Here is a 20,655-nt window from a genome sequence, read left to right as displayed (position 1 = left end):
CACTCAAAAAGGTATCCAATGTTCAAAGCCAGGGCTTTTGATGAAGTTACAAAACGGAGAGGCGGATCTGATCAATCTAGCCTGAAGGGGAATGGTGAAAAGGTGGCTTTTTGTGAAACCCGGAATTCAGTTATGCAAGTGATAACACGCTCAACCTACGCAGGATCGTCCATTTTACTTTGTCATAAACTTATTTTCAGGTTTATCAGGTTGCTCCTGGGCATGTATGTCCCTAATCATTGCAGCGGTTGGTAGAACTGTAAATCGCATTTTGGATGTCTGTTTTATGTCTTTATAAGCAGAGCTTGAACCGGTGTGCACCTCAAATGTGCTTCTGGAACCTCTTATAGAATATTGTCTCTAAAGTATAATGAGTACCGGCTAGGTAAAGCCCCGCCTTATCTCAGCTCACTGGTCACCATAGCAGCACCCACTTGTAGCACCCGCTCCAGCAGATATATCTCACTGGTCACCCCCAAAGCCAATTCCTCCTTTGGTAGTCTTTCCTTCCAGTTCTCTGCTGCCCATGACTGGAACAAATTGCAAACATCTCTGAAGCTGGAGACTCACAACTCCCTCACTAGCTTTAAGCACCAGCTGTCAGAGCAGCTTACAGATCACTGCACCTGTACATAGTCCACCTGTAAACAGCCCATCTATCTACCTACCTCATCCCCATACTGGTATTTATTTACTTATTTATTTTTCTCCTTTGCACCCCAGTATCTCTACCTGCACATTCATCTTCTGCCAATCTAAGATTCCAGTATTTAATTGCTATATTGTAATTACTTCGCCACCATGGCCTATTTATTTCCTTAACTTACCACATTTGCACTCACTGTATATAGACTTTTTGTTTTCTTTTGTTATACTGTATTATTGACTGTATATTTAGTTTATTCCATGTGTAACTCTGTGTTGTTGTATGTGTCGAATTGCTACGCTTTATCTTGGCCAGGTCGCAGTTGCAAATGAGAACTTGTTCTCAACTAGCCTACCTGGTTAAATAAAGGTGAAATAAATAAATAAAACATTTAAAAAACAAAATGATATCGACACCTATTTCAGTCCACTTAATCTTGAATTCATGTCCATTAAAGATTTCAAAAATGTTATGTTGCACTTTATTGTCTGGTAGATATTGTATGTCATGTGTTATTATCAGAAAGTGAGGGCGCTTGGTGCACTCTAAATGGACCTCCACTCATGTTCATGTCAGATCAGTGACATAACAAGAGAGAGATGAAAAATACACAACTTTAGACATTCTACTCAACTCACACATCACAGCTTTCATTCACTGGTGGATTAATTGTCACTAGTATTGATTGCTGGGCCACGTGAAATCTGTCTGCATGTACAGTATAGCTTTCCAGCTGTACTTTCTACTCCTTCCCATACCTAGGAACACGATGGCATGGATGTGTTGAAAAGGGCTCCATTACCAAGTGAAAAGCATTTGTACCACAGATGGTCTGGCCACAGCACGGCACTGTAGATCTGCAGCACCAAATGACAAACATCCAGCACAACACTTCAGCAATACATACTAAAGTAAAGGCCAATCTGGCACGGGACAGCTGGATGCATGAGCTAACCATGTTATGGTCAACTAGGTCAAGAATGAGTGTGTGCATGTATGGTGTGTGTTTGGAATTACTGCTTGACCTACATAATGACACCCACAAAGTTATTTATCTAATACAAGGGTCCAATATGGCCCTGGACTTGCCTCTAATCTTGCATCAAGAGGGGCCTTCATTCAGCCTGCAACATGTTCTATTCTGTTCTTTCTCAAATTATGAGATTAAGAGTGGGATTATTTCCTCATTGTTACTGATAATGAAGGGTTACAGCATCCTTTACAGGGCCAGGGTTGTGTAGCAGGGGTGTTGAGGTTCAATGTAAGGACGCTAAGAGAGAGGATATTGAGATATAAACTGAGTGTGCAAAACACGAGGAACACCTGTCCTTAGATGACATAGACTGACCAGCTGAAAGCTATGATCCCTTATTGATGTCACCTGTTAAAGCTACTTCAATCACTGTATATGAAGAGAAGGAGACAGGTTAATAGACAGCTTTTTAAGCCTTGAAACAGGTGTAGGTGTGCCATTCAGAGGATGAATGGGCACAGGGCCAGATCCAGGCATAAGCGGTCACAAAAAAAAAAACTTGATTTAAACTGCAACATTTATTGCATTTTTTTGGGGGGGAACTCAGTCGGGGTTCCAATTTATGGTTGAGCATTAGAATAGTAGAATACATGCAAGTTCGAAATTTGGTTGTGCATCAGCAATTTTTCTGTTATGTCAGTCACTCAATTAGCCACGCCAGCTAACAATTTTTAGATTGGTAAATTAGTCTAGCCAGCTATCTAAAGTTGTAGCAATCATTGCAGAAAATTAAAACGGCATATTTGTCTATCTGTCCTATGGCCAAATGAGTATATTTGCAGGAAATCTGAAATACAATTGCAAATAATTATTTCCGCCCCATGGTAAAAGGTGTAGAATTGCAAAACAATAACGTTAAAAAAATAATAATAATTCTCTCCACCTTCAAGGGGAGGGGGCACTAAAATGTATAGTCCATGCCCCAACGAATTGAGGCTGTTCTGAGGGCAAAAGGGGTGCAACTCAATATTAGGAAGGTGTTCCTAATGTTTTGTACACTCAGTGTATATTATACTATCAATGCCATGCAATACAGAGATAAACCTCTACCATGGCAGAAATGAGTTAATCATCCCAATTTAGTAACAAAAAGTATAGTGCTAAAGAAGTACAGTGCCAGTGAAAACCAAACAGAATATGTGCCAGCAAAAGTGATCTGCAAAAAATGTGTATAGTTACAAGCAGGGCATATTAAATCTGAAAGGAATCTGCAAACTCATCTTTAGTTTGATACTTTTCTCATTCACTCATTGTCATATAATAGGAGCAGAGGAGGGACAATGAGTCAACTGCGATCCTATTATTATCAAGCCATGTGTAAATCCAAACATCCTGCTTCATATCAGCTGCCCCAGTCAGAATGACAAAGCATTTTTGGAGAGCGATTGTGTCTGGTATGTGGCTGAGACACAATAGCACTGCCACGTTCCCCTCTGCCTCAACACCAGCCCGGTGTTGCATCAGGGAGAACAGAGAGATGGCATTTCCCCCTTCACACAGCTCTGAGAAAAATAACAAAAACGTTATCCTCTAATTATATTATGACTAGTCTACCCATGAGTCCAGGTTGCACAGAGGACTCAAGCATAGCACTATTAGGTATGGGAGTTGTGCTCATTGCCTCGTTATGTAATATCGTGTTCTATTATCATCATGCCTTTACTGTATGTATATAGGCTACGTGGAGTGGATAGGTAAAAATCACATCTGGTGTCACCAATCCCATTCATTTATGGCTTGCTTCATACAGAGGAGATTCTTATCAATGAAGGCCATAACTCAACCAGTGTCCGTTCTTCTTAGATATTTTCGGGGGGGGGGACCGTTCCTCTTTTTCGCATGTGATCTCTATTAGGAGATTGTATCCGATAAGAAAATAATATTGGAATAATGTCTTAATCAGTTTTTAAAAATCTATTCCAATACAAACCAAACCATGTAGTGCCATGTCGCGCAATGGAAAGTCCTGGTTTGGTGTCACTCAACCAAATCGCCTAACACTTCGCCAGTATTGCATCAGGGAATTGGCAGTCCTACTCGATTACAGTATGACGACGTGTCGTGAGCAGTGTTGCCAATGTAGCGACTGTCAATTCAAGGGGCTTTATTGGCATGAGAAACATATGTTAACATTGCCAAAGCAAGTGAGGTAGATAATATACAAAAGTGAAATAAACAATAAAAATGAACAGTAAATATTACACTCACAGAAGTTCCAAAATAATAAAGGCATTACAAATGTCATATTATGTACAGTATATATACAGTGTTGTAACGATGTACAAATAAATAGTCTCTGTATTTAGTAAGTGTCCAAACCAATGATGCATATAAACCCTGGACTACTAATTATATGTATTGGCCATTGAGTCGCTTTGAAGCCACTGGTCAGCCATATTGACACTCCCCCATTCGGCGCTGTCCTCCACAGGAATAAATTGAGTTCGACAGTATTTCAATGAAATGGAGGACAAAATTACATGTATTTAAGTATTATTGTGGTAGTGGGGACAGTAGTGGGGACAGTAACCTCTAAAAATGATACTTTAAAGGAAAACATTTGTACATTTAAAACAATGTTTAGCTCACATAATATAATTAAAAAAGTATACATTAAGGTATCTGTAATAGATTAAATGTGGCAGAAATGAGAGTAGACATTAATAAGTGCATTTCTATAGGTCGTTATCAATAAAGCGTCACAATAAGGTGAAGAGCATTCTATTTGCCTTCTAGGGGGCAAGGAGACCTCCAGCTCCGCTAAAACCATTGACAACTGCATGCTGTCCCCAAGGGGTTGTCAAATTAATGCTAAAATTCTTTGATTGTAATATGATCACCTCTTGAAGAGCTCATCAGAACAACTAATTTCCGATTATTCCATGCAAAACAATTGTGCACATTTAGCTCTATATAATAGTTATTCAGAAAGTAACTGCATACATTTTATGATCAGTAAACATCATGTAATTTTAGATTTTAGGCTACGTGAGGGTAGCATAGGCCTATCCATTCGGTATGTATCTTAGCAAACAATTTGTGTAATTTAGCTTGCTTCATCAGAGAAGGCTTTTGAAAAGAGCTTGACATTGGCATGTACCTTATTTTGAGTCTAAACTCCGACTAGTAAAGTTGTCTGTCTGACCAAGTTACTGTCATCACTAGGCATAGCTGGCAAGCGAATCAAACAATATTTAGAGTAAGTCGCTCTGGATAAGAGCGTCTGCTAAATGACTTAAATGTAAATGTAATAGTTAAATAGCTAGATAGTTTATCCACTGAACGCTAGCTAGCTGTTAGCTAGCCAAATTGAGGGGGTATAATATTAGCTCACTAAGGTATGTTGGTTGAAGAGAAAAAAATACGTAACTTACCAATGTTTATTTATAAAGTTTCTAGCTGACAAATATTGTTTGCTAGCACGATACACATGTGGGCAAATGCACCCTTCTGGCGCTTGACAGAACAGAGCCCAAAATGGATGGGAAATTAACATAAACCACACATACTTGTCAGGTAAACAGTTTTATTTTTTTATCACTCAAATATCCAATTAAATGGTGGACAATATTGAGAGATAAAGGTGTATTCCAGCTGTGTTTTACGCTGTAATTCCTTGGAGCTGGCTGCGGGCTTGTCTCCCAACTGGGAATGGAATGTTTTAATCAATATGATGTTATTGATAATGAACCGTTATTTTCCTAAATATGTTTTTTACACTGGTGGGGGAGTGCCAAGATGGAGACAAGGTAGCTTCAACATAGTGCCCCCAATTGGTCATCTAGTATATATATATATATATATATACACGTCATTGGTTCAGACCACTCAAGCGAATTTTATTATTGAAAGTGTTTTAGCGACAACTGCAGCTGCTTTTCAGGCTGCCTTTGTGGAGTTCTATGATTTTGATAAGATTTAGTGACTTTTCCCACTCAATTCTCAATTCAATTCTCAATTCTTCAAAGCGAGAGTGGAGAAACTGTCTGTGCCACAAAGTCACAGCTACAGCGCACATAGACAGATTTTTATGCAGCAAGGCAAATTGGTGCTGTGACGTCGTCGCAGAAACGGTAAAACATCATCTAGCGACATCTAGTGACAAATCAAGGAGCCAATAGCTGAAAAATAGTTGGCAACACTGTCCATGAGAAACACCCGATTAGGCTACAGCTGTCATGGCTGCTAAAATGACATTTCTTTCTGCTCTGGCGACTTAGTATGGCTGCCACTAACGATTTTTTTTCTCCACCTAATTATTAGGAGATAAGATCACACTATTACGAAATAATTCAATAACTCATAACGAAATAATCAATTCTCATTATAATGAGAGAACATTATAAGGATAAAGACCTCGTTATTATTAGAAAGATCACGTTATAATGAGAACGATGTGGTTATTACGAAATTATGCTATTGCCCGTTATTATGAGGAATAGTCTATGCCTTTTATTATGCTGAAAGTTAGACATTTACATTTACATTTAAGTCATTTAGCAGACGCTCTTATCCAGAGCGACTTACAAATTGGTGCATTCACCTTATGACATCCAGTGGAACAGCCACTTTACAATAGTGCATCTAAATCTTTTAGGGGGGGGGGGTGAGAAGGATTACTTATCCTATCCCAGGTATTCCTTAAAGAGGTGGGGTTTCAGGTGTCTCCGGAAGGTGGTGATTGACTCCGCTGTCCTGGCGTCGTGAGGGAGTTTGTTCCACCATTGGGGGGCCAGAGCAGCGAACAGTTTTGACTGGGCTGAGCGGGAACTGTACTTCCTCAGTGGTAGGGAGGCGAGCAGGCCAGAGGTGGATGAACGCAGTGCCTTTGTTTGGGTGTAGGGCCTGATCAGAGCCTGGAGGTACTGAGGTGCCGTTCCCCTCACAGCTCCGTAGGCAAGCACCATGGTCTTGTAGCGGATGCGAGCTTCAACTGGAAGCCAGTGGAGAGAGCGGAGGAGCGGGGTGACGTGAGAGAACTTGGGAAGGTTGAACACCAGACGGGCTGCGGCGTTCTGGATGAGTTGTAGGGGTTTAATGGCACAGGCAGGGAGCCCAGCCAACAGCGAGTTGCAGTAATCCAGACGGGAGATGACAAGTGCCTGGATTAGGACCTGCGCCGCTTCCTGTGTGAGGCAGGGTCGTACTCTGCGGATGTTGTAGAGCATGAACCTACAGGAACGGGCCACCGCCTTGATGTTAGTTGAGAACGACAGGGTGTTGTCCAGGATCACGCCAAGGTTCTTAGCGCTCAACCGTGATGGCGAGATCATGGAACGGGCAGTCCTTCCCCGGGAGGAAGAGCGGCTCCGTCTTGCCGAGGTTCAGCTTGAGGTGGTGATCCGTCATCCACACTGATATGTCTGCCAGACATGCAGAGATGCGATTCGCCACCTGGTCATCAGAAGGGGGAAAGGAGAAGATTAATTGTGTGTCGTCTGCATAGCAATGATAGGAGAGACCATGTGAGGTTATGACAGAGCCAAGTGACTTGGTGTATAGCGAGAATAGGAGAGGGCCTAGAACAGAGCCCTGGGGGACACCAGTGGTGAGAGCGCGTGGTGAGGAGACAGATTCTCGCCACGCCACCTGGTAGGAGCGGCCTGTCAGGTAGGACGCAATCCAAGCGTGGGCCGCGCCGGAGATGCCCAACTCGGAGAGGGTGGAGAGGAGGATCTGATGGTTCACAGTATCGAAGGCAGCCGATAGGTCTAGAAGGATGAGAGCAGAGGAGAGAGAGTTAGCTTTAGCAGTGCGGAGCGCCTCCGTGATACAGAGAAGAGCAGTCTCAGTTGAATGACTAGTCTGGATCAAGAAGGTCATTCTGAGAGAGATAGCGGGAGAGCTGGCCAAGGACGGCACGTTCAAGAGTTTTGGAGAGAAGAGAAAGAAGGGATACTGGTCTGTAGTTGTTGACATCGGAGGGATCGAGTGTAGGTTTTTTCAGAAGGGGTGCAACTCTTGCTCTCTTGAAGACGGAAGGGACGTAGCCAGCGGTCAGGGATGAGTTGATGAGCGAGGTCAGGTAAGGGAGAAGGTCTCCGGAAATGGTCTGGAGAAGAGAGGAGGGGATAGGGTCAAGCGGGCAGGTTGTTGGGCGGCCGGCCGTCACAAGACGCAAGATTTCATCTGGAGAGAGAGGGGAGAAAGAGGTCAGAGCACAGGGTAGGGCAGTGTGAGCAGAACCAGCTGTGTCGTTTGACTTAGCAAACGAGGATCGGATGTCGTCGACCTTCTTTTCAAAATGGTTGACGAAGTCATCTGCAGAGAGGGAGGAGGGGGGAGGGGGAGGAGCATTCAGGAGGGAGGAGAAGGTGGCAAAGAGCTTCCTAGGGTTAGAGGCAGATGCTTGGAATTTAGAGTGGTAGAAAGTGGCTTTAGCAGCAGAGACAGAGGAGGAAAATGTAGAGAGGAGGGAGTGAAAGGATGCCAGGTCCGCAGGGAGGCGAGTTTTCCTCCATTTCCGCTCGGCTGCCCGGAGCCCATAGGCTACTCTGCACGCTTGGCTTCCTCTCATGCACAGGTTGATATTATGGCCGGTTTGCTTGAGTTGATACCTTTTCTTTGATGCATTGGGAAATATTAGTGTCATTGAGCAATATAGATAGTGTTGTCATTAGTTTACGTACATTCCGTAGGATTCTGAGTTGAAGGCTCTACATGTGGAAAAAACAATCAGACCTCCTTGACATAGCTTTATTCCTTTTTTATCAACTGGGCCGACGTGAAGCTTCACATACAAATGAACTATCTTGCATCCAAGCAGGAAAATGACATAAATATGGATCCACAACCAGCAGACCACTGGCTTCCAGTTGAGGCTTGCATCCACTACAAGACCATGGTACTTGCCTACTTTCAGGCTATGCTCAAACACTACACCCCAACCCGAAAACTCTGTTCTGCCATCTCTGGTCTCTTGGCCCTCCCACCCCTACCTGAGGGCAGCTCCCACTTTGCAGAGTCCAATTTCTTCTCTGTCCTGGCACCCCAATAGTGGAACAAGCTTCCGACTGAAGCTAGGACAGCATAGTCCTTGCCCATCTTCTGAAAAAACATCTGAAACCCTACCTCTTCAAAGTATCTTAAATAATCCAACAGGACCCACCATACCACCTCCTCTGGCAAAGGTACAAAGCTGGTCTGCAGGGGTAGGGCCTACCCTGGGTCATCCTTCAGGCGTTTGGCCTTCATGTACTCTTTGGTGAACTACTCCTTGAGGATTTTTTTTCTTTTGCAGCTGATCGTTCTCTATTGCTGAGATCCTTAGGCCCAGCTCATTCAGCTTGGCCTTTGTCTCTTCCACAATGCGTTACAGGTAATTATGACCTGTAACGCTTTGCTGCCTTGTGCAGTCAACTAGTGTTCAGTTGTCTTCTTGGTCAGGGAATTAGATCACATTTACTGTTGAATTGACCTTTGGTGATGACGGTTGGAGGAGTTGTTATGTTGGTGGATATTCTGTCTGGCTCTTGGGGAGACGCCACCATGGCCAAGGCTTAGAACTCGTGGAGCCTGTTTGGGTTAGGTAAGATGTAAAGAGATATTACAAAAGTAGATTTGGTGTCAACATTTGTTGTCAATACGACTCCATTCAGACAAATAAACAAATATGTTTGTAGGTGTACAGTAGTTGCAGACTTAACCACGTTTTACTCTAGCAGTTTGCCTATGCTTAGCTCTATTCCTGTAATGTCTGCTTCCGACTCACACCCTCAAACATGTAGATCCCCTGAACACAGCTTGTTTTCCAGCCCACTCTTGTTTTTCAACCCAGCTCACACTCTCAAACACCTAGATCCTCTGAACGCAGCTCACTCTCCAGATCCCAATCACCTGAATTCTAATCACCTGTTCACACACCTGTATGTCATTATCACACACTATTTAGTTCAGTTCTTTGCACCCCATCACTGTGAGGTATTGTTTGTTTTGTAACACAGAGTGGTGGTTTTCCTGTGAGTTACGCATCATGTGTATGATAGGATTTGCCTGCCTCACTAACAATGCCTTTTGCCTATTCCCTGCCTGTAATTTAGCCTATTGTAATTCCTGTTATCTACCTATTGCCTGATCTCCTGGACTACATTACTAGCCTTTTCCCTGCCTGTACTGTTGCCCTTTTGGACCCCTGTATATGACCTTCTGCCTGCCCCTGGATCCAGCTACCTGCCTCCTCCTGTGGTCCTTTGCAATGAACACCTGCTGCGTCCTGCGCCCGAAACCAGCTCTCTGCCTCCCCTCGTGTTCGTTACCATTCTGTTTATTTTTATCCTAAAAAAACTCCCTACTCCTTTCCGATGGACAAGTATACCAATTACAGCAACCACCATGCTTGAAAATATGAAGTGTGGTACTCAGTGATATGTTGTGTTGGATTTGCCCCAATATAACGCTTTGTATTCACAACATGTTTTGCATATTCTGCACTGGCTTCCTTCTTTTCATTGTGATATAGGTTAGTATTGTGAAGTAACTACAATGTTGATGATCCATCTTCAGGTTTCTCTTATCACAGCCAATAAAATTGAACTATTTTAAAGTCACCATTGAAATCCCATGACGGTTTCCTTCCTCCCCGGCAACTGAGTTAGGAAGGACGCCTGAATCTTTATAGTGACCAGTGGTGACGCGTCATTCAGGGCAGAGCCCCACCTGTTTAGCAAGAACAAAAGCTTGGGTTGCCTGTTTTGCATGTTATTTGGCATTAATATGTGTCACATATCAGTTTGCAAGTAATGTTTAAAAAAATTACAATAATAAAGTTAATAAATCTGCATACAAACATGATCTATTTTTTTTGCTTTCTTAAGTTCAGTGCTTAAGTTTAGCTCAGTGCTTTCTGTGGTGGTGGGGCAGCCAGCGGAAAATACAGAGCGTAGGGGTTGATAATGTTGTAAAGTTGCTCTGTGATTGGCTCAGTCACAATAAGGATAGCCACTTGGGTGCTGCCATAGAGTTACAATAGTAGTGCCCGTCCCAGGCTCAAGGTGATGACGTTAAAACACGTTATATCTACAGTAGCTTTGATTGGACTGATTGGACATCATACTTTCAAAATCTTAGCTAGCAAGCAGTCATCATCATGAATCAAGTCGACAATCTACTGGCAAATCCTTTTTAATGTTTTCAACGGTCATCCAACTTGGAATTGCAAGTTGGGAAATCGGGCCTCTTTCTACAGCTCCGACCGGAAGCTCACTGACGTCATCATGATTCCACCCTGTTTTTTTCCAGAGTTCCCAGTTATCTTGAAAGCACCATAAATCCAGAGAATGACAAAGTTTGATGACACAAGGACTTCGAAGGACTTCCGCGCCACCTTCCTGTTCAAGTGAGCACACCACAGCCACCACCAAAAATGTTTTGTATGCTGCAGCATAAATTATGTAATATGCCAGGGAGATTTGTATACTGTAGCTAAGAAAGTAATACTTGTGTAGTAAGCTGTTGGTAGCCCATGTGCCTCACCATAATAATTTGGTCCCCTTTCCCCCTTTTAATTTTGCCTACTGTTCTTACTTGGTGATGCACATGTAGCCTATAGCCTGTTTTCGAGAAATGTAATCATTGAATATTGTAAGAGCTTTCATTGTCTGCCTAGTTAAATAAAGGTTAAATAAAATAAAAATTGTCTGCTTATATGCCCCGTTTATTTATCCTAGGTTTCTGACTTGGTGTACAGGGAGAATACTGTAAGAATGGCCCATGTTCTGAATTCTATCGCTGTACTTTTCAAAAGTGCTGAAAAAATAGTTACAGTATAATGACCACGTCGGTCCTAGCTCACTCATTAATGTCTTAATCGAAATGACTGATTGCCTCTAATCCGCTTGTCGTGCACTTACGCCATAGTTTGTACATCTCAATTGTCAGAAGAAACCACATTTGTTTAAGCAAGTCAGCCATATCAGCTATGTTTTTTTTTAAGGCAGTAAATGAGGCTGAATGAACTGTTTCGTTGCCAAACAAGGCTCTGCTGATAGCCAGGTGTAGCAGTGGTAAGGTGTTGGGACTCTGCTGTTGGGACAGCTTTATGTATGTAAATAAGAATTTGTTCTTTACTGACTTGTCAAGTTAAATTAAGGTTAAATAAAAAACATTTTCAAAAAAAGTTTGTGGGCACCGTTTGTCACCTTTATAGTGCAATTAATGTATTGTTTAGTGATGTGATATGTCATGTGTTGTGTTGTGGCATTGCTGGCATGCATCTAAAAAACATATTTTTTGTTTTCCCCAAAAAGATTTACATGCTAAAATCGGCACTGGTAGTGACACACCATCCAAAGTGTCATTAATAATTTCACCATGCTCAAAGGGATGTTCATTGTTTTCGTTTTACCCATCTACCAATAGATGCCCTTCTTTGTGAGGCATTGGAAATCCTCCCTGGTCTTTTTGGTTGAATCTGTATGAAATTCACTGCTGTATGTGTGGGGTACAGAGACGAGGTAGTCATAAGAAAATCATGTTAAACAATTTTATTGCGCACAGAGTCCATGTAACTTATTATGTGACTTGTTGATCTTTACCCCTGAACTTCTTTTGGCTTGCCATAAAAAACGGGTTGAATACTTGTTGACTCAAGACATTAAAGCTTTTGAATTCATTTTTAATAATTTGTAAAAACACAATTCCACTTTGACATTATGGGGTATTCTGCGTGTAGGCTAGTGACACAACATCGTCATTTAATCTATTTTAAATTCAGGCTGTAACAACACAAAATGTGGAAAAAGTAAAGAGGTGTGAATACTTTATGAAGGCTCTGTACCTGATTTAGCTTATCAACCAGCTAATAATTAGGTAACTCTCCAGGAACAAGGTTGAAGAGGTCTGTCATACAGTATCACAACAAATGCAATGCAAGCCAATAATAATAGTCCCCAATAATGTGGCATCTTAAAATATATTCTTTAGATTCTCCATGGCTGAGGCAAGCTAACTGTGTTGCATCCCAGCATATTTTACATCCTTCAAGATTCAACAGTGTTAATGCTTTGCTTCCATTCCTTGCTGATGTCTGCCAGGGAGTTCTGGGTGTCCTTTATGTCCCCCAGGCAATAGTGGAGCTGAGGCCTGTAGGTACACCATCTAACTGGGACTGGCTGACAGCCTGGAGAGTGAAGACAAACTATTGTAAATTGTTTAGATAGGGCTTTACAAAATTCAGACTCCATCAGTATACACAAACACACACAAACAAACACTTTCTCAAACTGAGTTGTCAATATGTCAGTTCTCTCCATCGCTCCGACAGGCTAGGTGATGCATCCGCTCTTGTTGTTCTCAGTTCCCTGTCTGAACTCTTCCACAGAGGAGAGAATCAGGGAGAGAAAGTGAGCCTTCCAGCAGTGGACATCATTTTATTCAAATGTCCAGAAAATGACCTTAACTTTCCTATCATTCCTCCTTACCTTGTGTTACCCTCCTGTCCATCTCGCTGATGTGTTTCTTGATCAGGCCAGTGTTCAGGTCCATGAGTAACCATCTGGAGGGCTCTGTTCCCTGTCTGCGCTTCTCCACTGGAACACTCAGGACCTCAGCCTCGACCAGACTCACATCTACAGGGAGGAGAGGGATACCGAATAAACTATTCAAATCAACAGACTTTGGATCTATAACTGAGACCTGTACACACCCCGTCTAACTGGGGCTGGATGGCAGCCTGGGGAGTGGGGACAGACAATTGTAAATGGTTTAGATAGGGCTTTACATGAATGTAGCCAATGTAAAAGCGAAGTAAATCATTTTCTACCTTTAGTCATACTTCTACTATCTAATCTGTGTACATGACCAATAAACTTTGATTTGAATATTAGCAGAGTCATGGGTCTTTAGGTTTAGGATAATATGTTGGTAGAATTACAAAATAATGTTAACGCTTCTTCAAATCAAAGTTTATTTGTCACGTGCGCCTGAATACAACAAGTGTAGTAGATCTTACAGTGAATTGCTTACTTACAGGCTCTAACAAATAGTGCAAAAAAGCTATTAGGTGAACAATAGGTAGGTAAAGAAATAAAACAACAGTAAAAAGACAGGCAATATACAGTAGCAAGGCTACATACAGACACCGGTTAGTCCGGCTGATTGAGGTAGTACTGTATGTACATGTAGATATGGTTGAAGTTACTATGCATATTTGAACAGAGAGTAGCAGTAGCGTAAAAGAGGGGTTGGCGTGTGGTGGGTGGGACACAATGCAGATAGCCCAGTTAGCCAATGTGCGGGAGCACTGGTTGGTCGGCCCAATTGAGGTAGAATGTACATGAATGTAAAGTGACTTTGTATATCTGATAAACAGAGTAGCAGCAGCAGCGTAAAAGAGAAGGGTTGGGGGGATGCACACAGTGCAAATAGCCTGGGTAACCATTTGGTTACCTGTTCAGGAGTCTTATGGCTTGGGGGTAAAAGCTGTTGAGAAGCCTTTTTGTCATAGACTTGGCACTCCGGTACCGCTTGCCATGCGGTAGCAGAGAGAACAGTCTATGACTAGGGTGGCTGAGGTCTTTGACAATTTTTAGGACCTTCTTCTGACACGCCTGGTGTAGAGGTCCTGGATGGCAGACAGCTTAGCCCCAGTGATGTACTGGGCCGTACGCACTACCTTCTGTAGTGCCTTGCGGTCAGAGGCCGAGCAATTGCCGTACCAGGCAGTGATGCAACCAGTCAGGATGCTCTCGATGTTGCAGCTGTAGAACCTTTTGAGGATCTCAGGACCCATGCCAAATCTTTTTAGTTTCCCGAGGGGGAATAGGCTTTGTCCTGCCCTCTTCACAACTGTCTTGGTGTGTTTGGACCATTCTAGTTTGTTGTTGATGTGGACACCAAGGAACTTGAATCTCTCAACCTGCTCCACTACAGCCCCGTCGATGAGAATGGGTGCGTACTCGGTCCTCCTTTTCCTGTAGTCCACAATTATCTCCTTAGTCTTGGTTACTTTGAGGGATTGGTTGTTATTCTGGCACCACCCGGCCAGGTCTCTGACCTCCTCCTTATAGGCTGTCTCGTCGTTGTCGGTGATCAGGCCGACACTGTTGTGTTGTCTGCAAACTTAATGATGGTGCTGAAGTCGTGCCTGGCCATGCAGTCATGGGTGAACAGGGAGTACAGGAGGGGACTGAGCCCCTGGGGAGCTCCAGTGTTGATGATCAGCGTGGCAGATGTGTTGCTACCTACCTCACCACCTGGGGGTGGCCCGCCAGGAAGTCCAGGATCCAGTTGCAGAGGGAGATGTTTACTCCCAGGATCCTTAGCTTAGTGATGAGCTTATAATGACTATTGTAGATCTGACCTGGTTCTTGTTAAACAACAACCAACACTGAAAGTACCTCATAGCGTATGTTTCCTTTGTAACATTTCTGGTGGTCTTCTCCACTGTAACAAACCACCCCCAACACAATGAGGTGTCTAGGCATTGTATGTTTTATAATGGAGCTGTTTCTTACAATATACTGCAAACAACATCAATGTATTGCAATATAATTAGTTCCTTATTGATGTCAAATAAAATAAAATGTTATTGGTCACATACACATATTTAGCAGATGTTATTGTGGGTGTAGCGAAATGCTTCTTTGATCTGGCCCGACTGAAAACAAGAAAGACTCAAAGAGCAGACCAGCTGTACAGCTTAAAGAGGAGTTTTCTCTAAACAACGTGTATGACAGAGGTGTTAAGCTGGAAAGCAGAGAGGTTCCCCTGACCCCCATGGACGGGTCCACAACACACCCTCTAATATCAACATTCAACAACTAGCCAATTCAAGCCTCTTACAATGTTGTTGTAATGTTTTCCAGTTGTTTTAATCCCAATCACATACAAGCTAGCAGAGACAATACCATTTAAAAAAATTACATTTGATCTGAAATCACAGATAAACAAAGTCAAGTGGTTGTTTCTTTTTGCCTCCACATAAAACTATGTTGTGTGCATGAATAAATATAAAATTAAAATAAATAAAAACAAATATGTATACACTATATATTAAATAGAACTGACTATAAACCCGTTTGCTTTAACATTGTCCTCCCACACCTGCCAGCAGAATTCAGGTTCTCAATTGACACAATAAAATAAGAAAATATATGCATAATTTTTGGCATTGATTGTCATATGTTCTCTATTTGATATTTGACATTTACATACAGTACATAGCCTACTCTCACCTGTTTTAAACACGTTATAATCTTTCAATAACATTCCTTATTCATATCTTTAAAATTCCACATACAGTGTGGGAGAGAGACATTTCCAAAGACTAAAATAGCAAAAGACAATTGAATTAGACTTTCAGATCTTTCCTTATCACCTTTTCTATAACCATACTTTGGATCAATTAAGTCATATTGATTGATACACATAATCAATGGATAACAACAATATAAAGCCATTTCCACTGATCATTTACCTTGGAGGAGCTTCAGACTGTCTACAGTGTATTTTTGTATTGTTTAAATAGGATGTAAGAAATTGTCTTTCTTGCTGTTCTGCAAGCAAACTGATTCAGCCTTTCATTTTCCTTATGTATCTACATCTAACATGTCATTTTGTGTTTACATTGTCGTCATAACATTTTTTCCAAACAGTCAAAAGTCAAAAACAGCACTTTTAACGGCACAAAATCACAGTACCGGAATATACAGTATGTCCAGAAAACCATGCAAGCACATACACACATCACTATCAGTCATACACAATCACACACTCACTCTTGTAAACCCAAAACACACACACACACACACACACACACACACACACACACACACACACACACACACACACACACACACACACACACACACACACACACACACACACACACACACACACACACAGTGGCATACATACATGAAATCACGCACAATGAGGTTACAGTACAACAGCACACACTGTCCTAAGCTAAAAGCCCATAGGTAGAAAGTGCCTAGGGTGTTGAATTGGAGGTCACAGGTTAACAATCCAACACATCACTTCTAGTGACAGAACAGTTTCAGCTAATCACTATCACCAATAGAGAAAAGGGAGAGAGGGGACACGAGAGAGAGAAAGAGGGAAAAAGAGAGGTGAAGTGCAGGGAAGAAAATAAGAGAACTGGAAACACCGGTACCCTGAAGGTGAAAATGTTTCAACTTATTTTTTCTTCATGGCATTGAAGATCCATGCAGTCAAGCCAACTCACAAGGGTTTATGAATAACGGCATGTATTCATATACTAGTAGTATACTACACCTAGCATTTAGAACTCTGTCTAACACAGTGGATGCAAATGGAATCACATTTCATTAAGGGTTGGCTCTCTATGTTCATCTCCTTGGCCCACTTCCTAAGGCAGGAGTAGGCAACTCCATTCTGCCGCTGGGCGATTTTTATCCGATCGGATGGTCGGGAGCATAATAATAATAATTTGTACACTGCGAATTGACCACAACTAAGTCCCAAAATAAATGTTAAAATAACATACATTTCATACCTTGATTACATTAAACCCCGATCACATATGTCTCTTTTTTTTTATTTGTGGGAATACTTTGGAACAGATTTACTAAATTAAACTCATTTTCTGATGAATTCCTGGTGATTCTACTTTTTTTAAAATCCAAAACTCATAAAAAAATCACTTGTGGACCAGGTCCCTTAGAGAATATATGTAGCAGCAGACACAATTCTGTATCAACATGTAGGACAGGACTTGCGCTAAAGCAAATAGGGATTATTACCATTTGCAAGGAATGTTCCCTTTGGGAGTCAAAATAATTGTTCACCTCATCAAAAGACATCATTTGCTCATGCTGTCACACATGCTAACCTGCTGACTAAGCCCCCAGGGCTGATACAGAGGGGTACATATTATGCTGCTTCAAAATATCTGTGAAACAACTGGCAATATGCATTTTGGTGGCCAATTCCCTCTGCCTGAGATTTGGTAATGATTTGCCCTGTAAGGTTCTCTTAAAATCAGCCAAAAACTCTCTGTATTTTCTACACCTGAGAGGAAAGAGTGACCGAGTGAGAGAGAGAGTGTGAGAGGAATGAGAGAATCTACAGGGAGACATACATTTGAAAACAGCTTAAGAAAAATCACACAAGACAAAGTAGTCTTCCAGTACGAGAAGCCTAACCCCAGTCCTGAAACAAATGGCACCCGAAAATGTACATTTTCAATAAAGGAAACATATAATACAGTACAGTGCATCATGTACTAAGAAACCACACAGAGTTGGTTATGTGAGTGCAGAATAACAGGGGCTCCATCACAACCCTCTATCCCCAGCCTCAGATGAGGCCTTCTCCTTCTCCCCATCTGTGGTGTTGTGGGCTGAGCCAGGCTGCAGTTTGAGGCCCTTCATTTTGGGCAGTGCAGGGCTGCCACTGCGGCTACGGCTGTGGCTGGGACTGCGGCTATGGCTGTGTCGGGCTCTGTGTTTCTTTTTCCGGGGGCTGGGACTGCGGGACATGGTCTTCATACCAACCACGCTGTCGTCCTCAGAGGTGAAATCAGAGCTATCGTCAGAGGGGCTACCGGCAGGGCTGGAGGTGGGCAGCTGGATCTGCAGAGGAGAGATGAGGGAGAGGAGGAGAGGAGGAAGAGATAGAGAAAGAAGAGCGAAGGACCAAGGAAAAAAAGAGCATAGGGAAGTAGCACAGGAAATGGTGTAGAACAAAATGAAGGAGCGGGGATGGGTGTGGAAGAACCAAAGGAGAGTTAAATGACCAATCCCATTATACTTCAATGTTTTATTATTTACCATAAAAACTAGACAGCATCACTGTAAGCACCTGGAAAGGCTCTGTCACACCCACGAGGGTGCTCGTGTTATTGCTATAGTAACACAAGATGAAGTCTCCTGAGCCCTTGGGCAACTCTTCCTCAGTAAAGGTCACCTGCAGAGGTAAAGACACGCAAAGAGGGAGAGAAGAGTCAAAACACATAAAGATACAGTACCATGACAAGGTTCTCCAGTTCATTCATGTTTGTTATTAAAAGTCGCCCTTACCTCGTGTTCTACTCTATGGTAATCTGCCTCCTCCTGCTTGGCCCACACATAGCCTACATAGTCCTTATGGTGTTTGAATCCCACCTGGGGAGGCAAAGGCAGCACCAATTCCTGATTTTACAAAAACACTTAATGTCTTAGCTAATTATGACTTCATCATGACACATTATCTGAGTTACTTCACGCTTTGTTAAACATTGAAATCTGCTCTAGAAGGTTGCGAGTGAGAACCTTGTACAGCCCAATCCAGTCCCAGGAGCTGCGAGCGAAATTAGGTGCAGCCTTGAACGTGCACGTGGCATCTGCAATGCTGTTCCACTCATCCTCCACCATGATCGTCACCAGGGGCATGTCCACCTTATAGGGGAACTACACACAGAATTCTGGAGGTCAATATCATCATGGTATATAATCAATAGAACACAATATCAACATCTCTCTCCGACATAATACAGCATCAACATACAGTCTGTAGAAACCTGTTACAACAATGGTTATCTCTGTTTATTACAGGTTACAGCTGCGTTTTAGGTAAAGTTATGTGCATGTCACAACTCCGGTGACAACTGGGACATGGGGGGGGGAAGAGAGGGTGAGGGGCTGTGTCTCACCTGGAGTGTAAAGATGGAAGAGACAGGCTTGTGGTCGCTGACCATGTACTCCATGTGACTGCGGTAGAAGTGCTGGGTGACCTTGGTCCCGCTGCTCTGCCCTAAAATAGAGCCTCTCTTCCCAGCATTAGGGGTCGGCCCAGAGGGAACTGTGGCCCTCAGACGCCACAGGATCCTGTCTGTCCACGCAGGCTTACGCTTCTTCCCACTGAGAGAGAGAGAGAAAGCGAGAGAAAGAGATAGAGAAGGCAGGGGGGGGATAAGAGCTGTGATGATAAGAACACTCATCTCATTTGATCTTTAGGTGCAAGAAAGACCCCCATGTCACCACAAACCTTGTATCGTATGTATCTGTCCCCACATCAAACTTGTAAGTGGGGGGGAATTTGAGAGGACCCTCCAGAAATCCCTCCAGCACTGACTCGCTGTCTTTGGCCATGTTCAGCTGTAGAATAGGAGATATCAGTGAATAAGGTTAAATTATGTGTCTCTGTTATGTTGGTCTCTGAATGTCTTCTAGTGGCATCCTCTACATTACATTCTCCGTTTAATAGTGAGCCTTCATCTTGAACATGCATCTCACCTGGTCTTTCTCCCATAGCATGGTGAGTTTGTTGTTATCAATGGCTGCTTTCACAGCCGGAATTTCCAGTTCATCAATACGGAAATTCAGATCTCCAAACCAGAACACCACACTGTGGAGGAGAAGAATAGTACGTCAGTAATGTCAGTAATGTCTATTGTACAACACGTCAGTAATGTATTTTGTACAATACAATGGTAATGTCTGTTGTACAACACCAGGGTATGTCTATTGTACAACATGTGAAAGGTTTTAGACTAGGCTACACTAGATAAAGACGTCAGATCATCGCCACAGGGAGGAAGGAGGGGGAAGCGCTAGCAAAGTGAGCAGCAGCTATGTAAAAAATCTACATAGAGAATCTCACACATGCGCAGAACTCAGATAAGCACCCCCTGTTGTTTATTTGTGCAAGTGCCTGGGTGTAAACTTAAGTGGGTTCAGTGTTCATATGTATAGTGACTAACTCGTGGTCCAGTGTTCATATGTATAGAGACTAACTCGTACTCAGCCTTGTCTCAGGATGGTAAGTTGGTGGTTGAAGATATCCCTCTAGTGGTGTGGGGGCTGTGCTTTGGCAAAGTGGGTGGGGTTATATCCTTCCTGTTTGGCCCTGTCCGGGGGTGTCCTCGGATGGGGCCACAGTGTCTCCTGTCCCCTCCTGTCTCAGCCTCCAGTATTTAAGCTGCAGTAGTTTGTGTCGGGGGGCTAGGGTCAGTTTGTTATATCTGGAGTACTTCTCCTGTCCTATTCGGTGTCCTGTGTGAATCTAAGTGTGCGTT

General features: G+C 42.7%; 1 protein-coding gene across 4 annotated transcripts in view; it reads right to left on the bottom strand.

Moving 5' to 3' along the window:
• Positions 1–12,274: 12,274 nt before the first annotated feature.
• The window catches only part of LOC118358376 (inositol polyphosphate 5-phosphatase K-like), a 46,929-nt gene continuing 38,548 nt past the window's right edge, over positions 12,275–20,655 (bottom strand). For 3 of the 4 annotated variants that reach the window (XR_008078909.1, XR_008078911.1, XR_008078910.1), the window contains exons 7-14: positions 19,874–19,985; positions 19,626–19,735; positions 19,291–19,498; positions 18,911–19,048; positions 18,680–18,763; positions 18,462–18,566; positions 13,097–18,232; positions 12,275–12,795 (exon numbers count right to left, since the gene is read on the bottom strand). Coding sequence is in view for 1 of the 4 variants with exons in the window: in XM_035736142.2 (XP_035592035.2) it covers positions 17,936–18,232; positions 18,462–18,566; positions 18,680–18,763; positions 18,911–19,048; positions 19,291–19,498; positions 19,626–19,735; positions 19,874–19,985 (1,054 nt within the window). In the remaining 3 variants the exon portion in view is untranslated. Of the gene's footprint in view, positions 18,233–18,461; positions 18,567–18,679; positions 18,764–18,910; positions 19,049–19,290; positions 19,499–19,625; positions 19,736–19,873; positions 19,986–20,655 lie in introns of all 4 variants that reach the window. The other variant, XM_035736142.2, reaches the window with a different exon arrangement.

Source organism: Oncorhynchus keta, chromosome 25 (genome assembly GCF_023373465.1).
Source record: "Oncorhynchus keta strain PuntledgeMale-10-30-2019 chromosome 25, Oket_V2, whole genome shotgun sequence".
NCBI classification, from domain to species: Eukaryota; Metazoa; Chordata; class Actinopteri; order Salmoniformes; family Salmonidae; genus Oncorhynchus; species Oncorhynchus keta.
Note: the sequence above shows the minus strand (reverse complement) of the source record. Positions and strands in the feature narration are given on the sequence as shown.